Consider the following 601-nt stretch of genomic DNA (forward strand, 5'->3'; position numbering starts at 1 on the left):
TCCACTCTGAGATGGGGGCGGGTGGCCGAATTTTGGAGACCGGGGTCGGATTTGGGGCTCACTGCTGGGCCCGGGGTTGAGGCCTGAAGTTTGGGGGTGGGGGTCGTGATGGTGTCCCCCCAACCCGCAGCCGAGCCGTGCCCGGAGCCCACCATCGTCCCGTCCTATTACACCACGTCCGACGCCGTGATCTCTTCCGAGAGCGTCTTCGTGGTGGAGATCTCCTTGGCCTGCAAGAACGGCGCTCAGGTGGGGGTGGGGGGGATGATTGATTTTTTATTTTGGGGGGGTCCCGGCGCTCAACGCGGTCTCTGTCTGTCCCGCAGAACGTGGCTCTGTACGCTGACGTCAATGGGAAACAGTTCCCCGTTACCCGCGGGCAGGACGTGGGGAAATACCAGGTGTGGGGAGGAGTCACGTGGTGTGGGGTCACGTGAGGTCGGGGGGGAGGTCGAGGTTTGGGGCTGAATGAGGATTTTGGGGTCTATAAGAGGTGGTGTCTGGGGAGGGGTCACGTGGTCCTGTGGGGGTCACGTGGTCCTGTGGGGGAGCAGTTCGGGATTTGGAGCTGAATGAGGATTTCGGAGTCTATAAGAACAAT

The 601-nt window shown here is 61.4% G+C and overlaps 1 protein-coding gene across 1 annotated transcript; it reads left to right on the forward strand.

Annotated features, from left to right (window-relative positions):
- Nucleotides 1-89: 89 nt before the first annotated feature.
- On the forward strand, nt 90-452 carry SSR4 (signal sequence receptor subunit 4; the record flags this gene model as incomplete). Its single annotated transcript, XM_010727213.3, has 2 exons — nt 90-249; nt 327-452. Coding segments are annotated over 2 exons (271 nt in total), but the record flags the coding sequence as incomplete, so codon positions are not given.
- Between the last annotated feature and the right edge of the window lie 149 nt (nt 453-601).

This window comes from Meleagris gallopavo, unplaced genomic scaffold (genome assembly GCF_000146605.3).
Source record: "Meleagris gallopavo isolate NT-WF06-2002-E0010 breed Aviagen turkey brand Nicholas breeding stock unplaced genomic scaffold, Turkey_5.1 ChrUn_random_7180001874704, whole genome shotgun sequence".
In the NCBI taxonomy this organism is placed as follows: domain Eukaryota; kingdom Metazoa; phylum Chordata; class Aves; order Galliformes; family Phasianidae; genus Meleagris; species Meleagris gallopavo.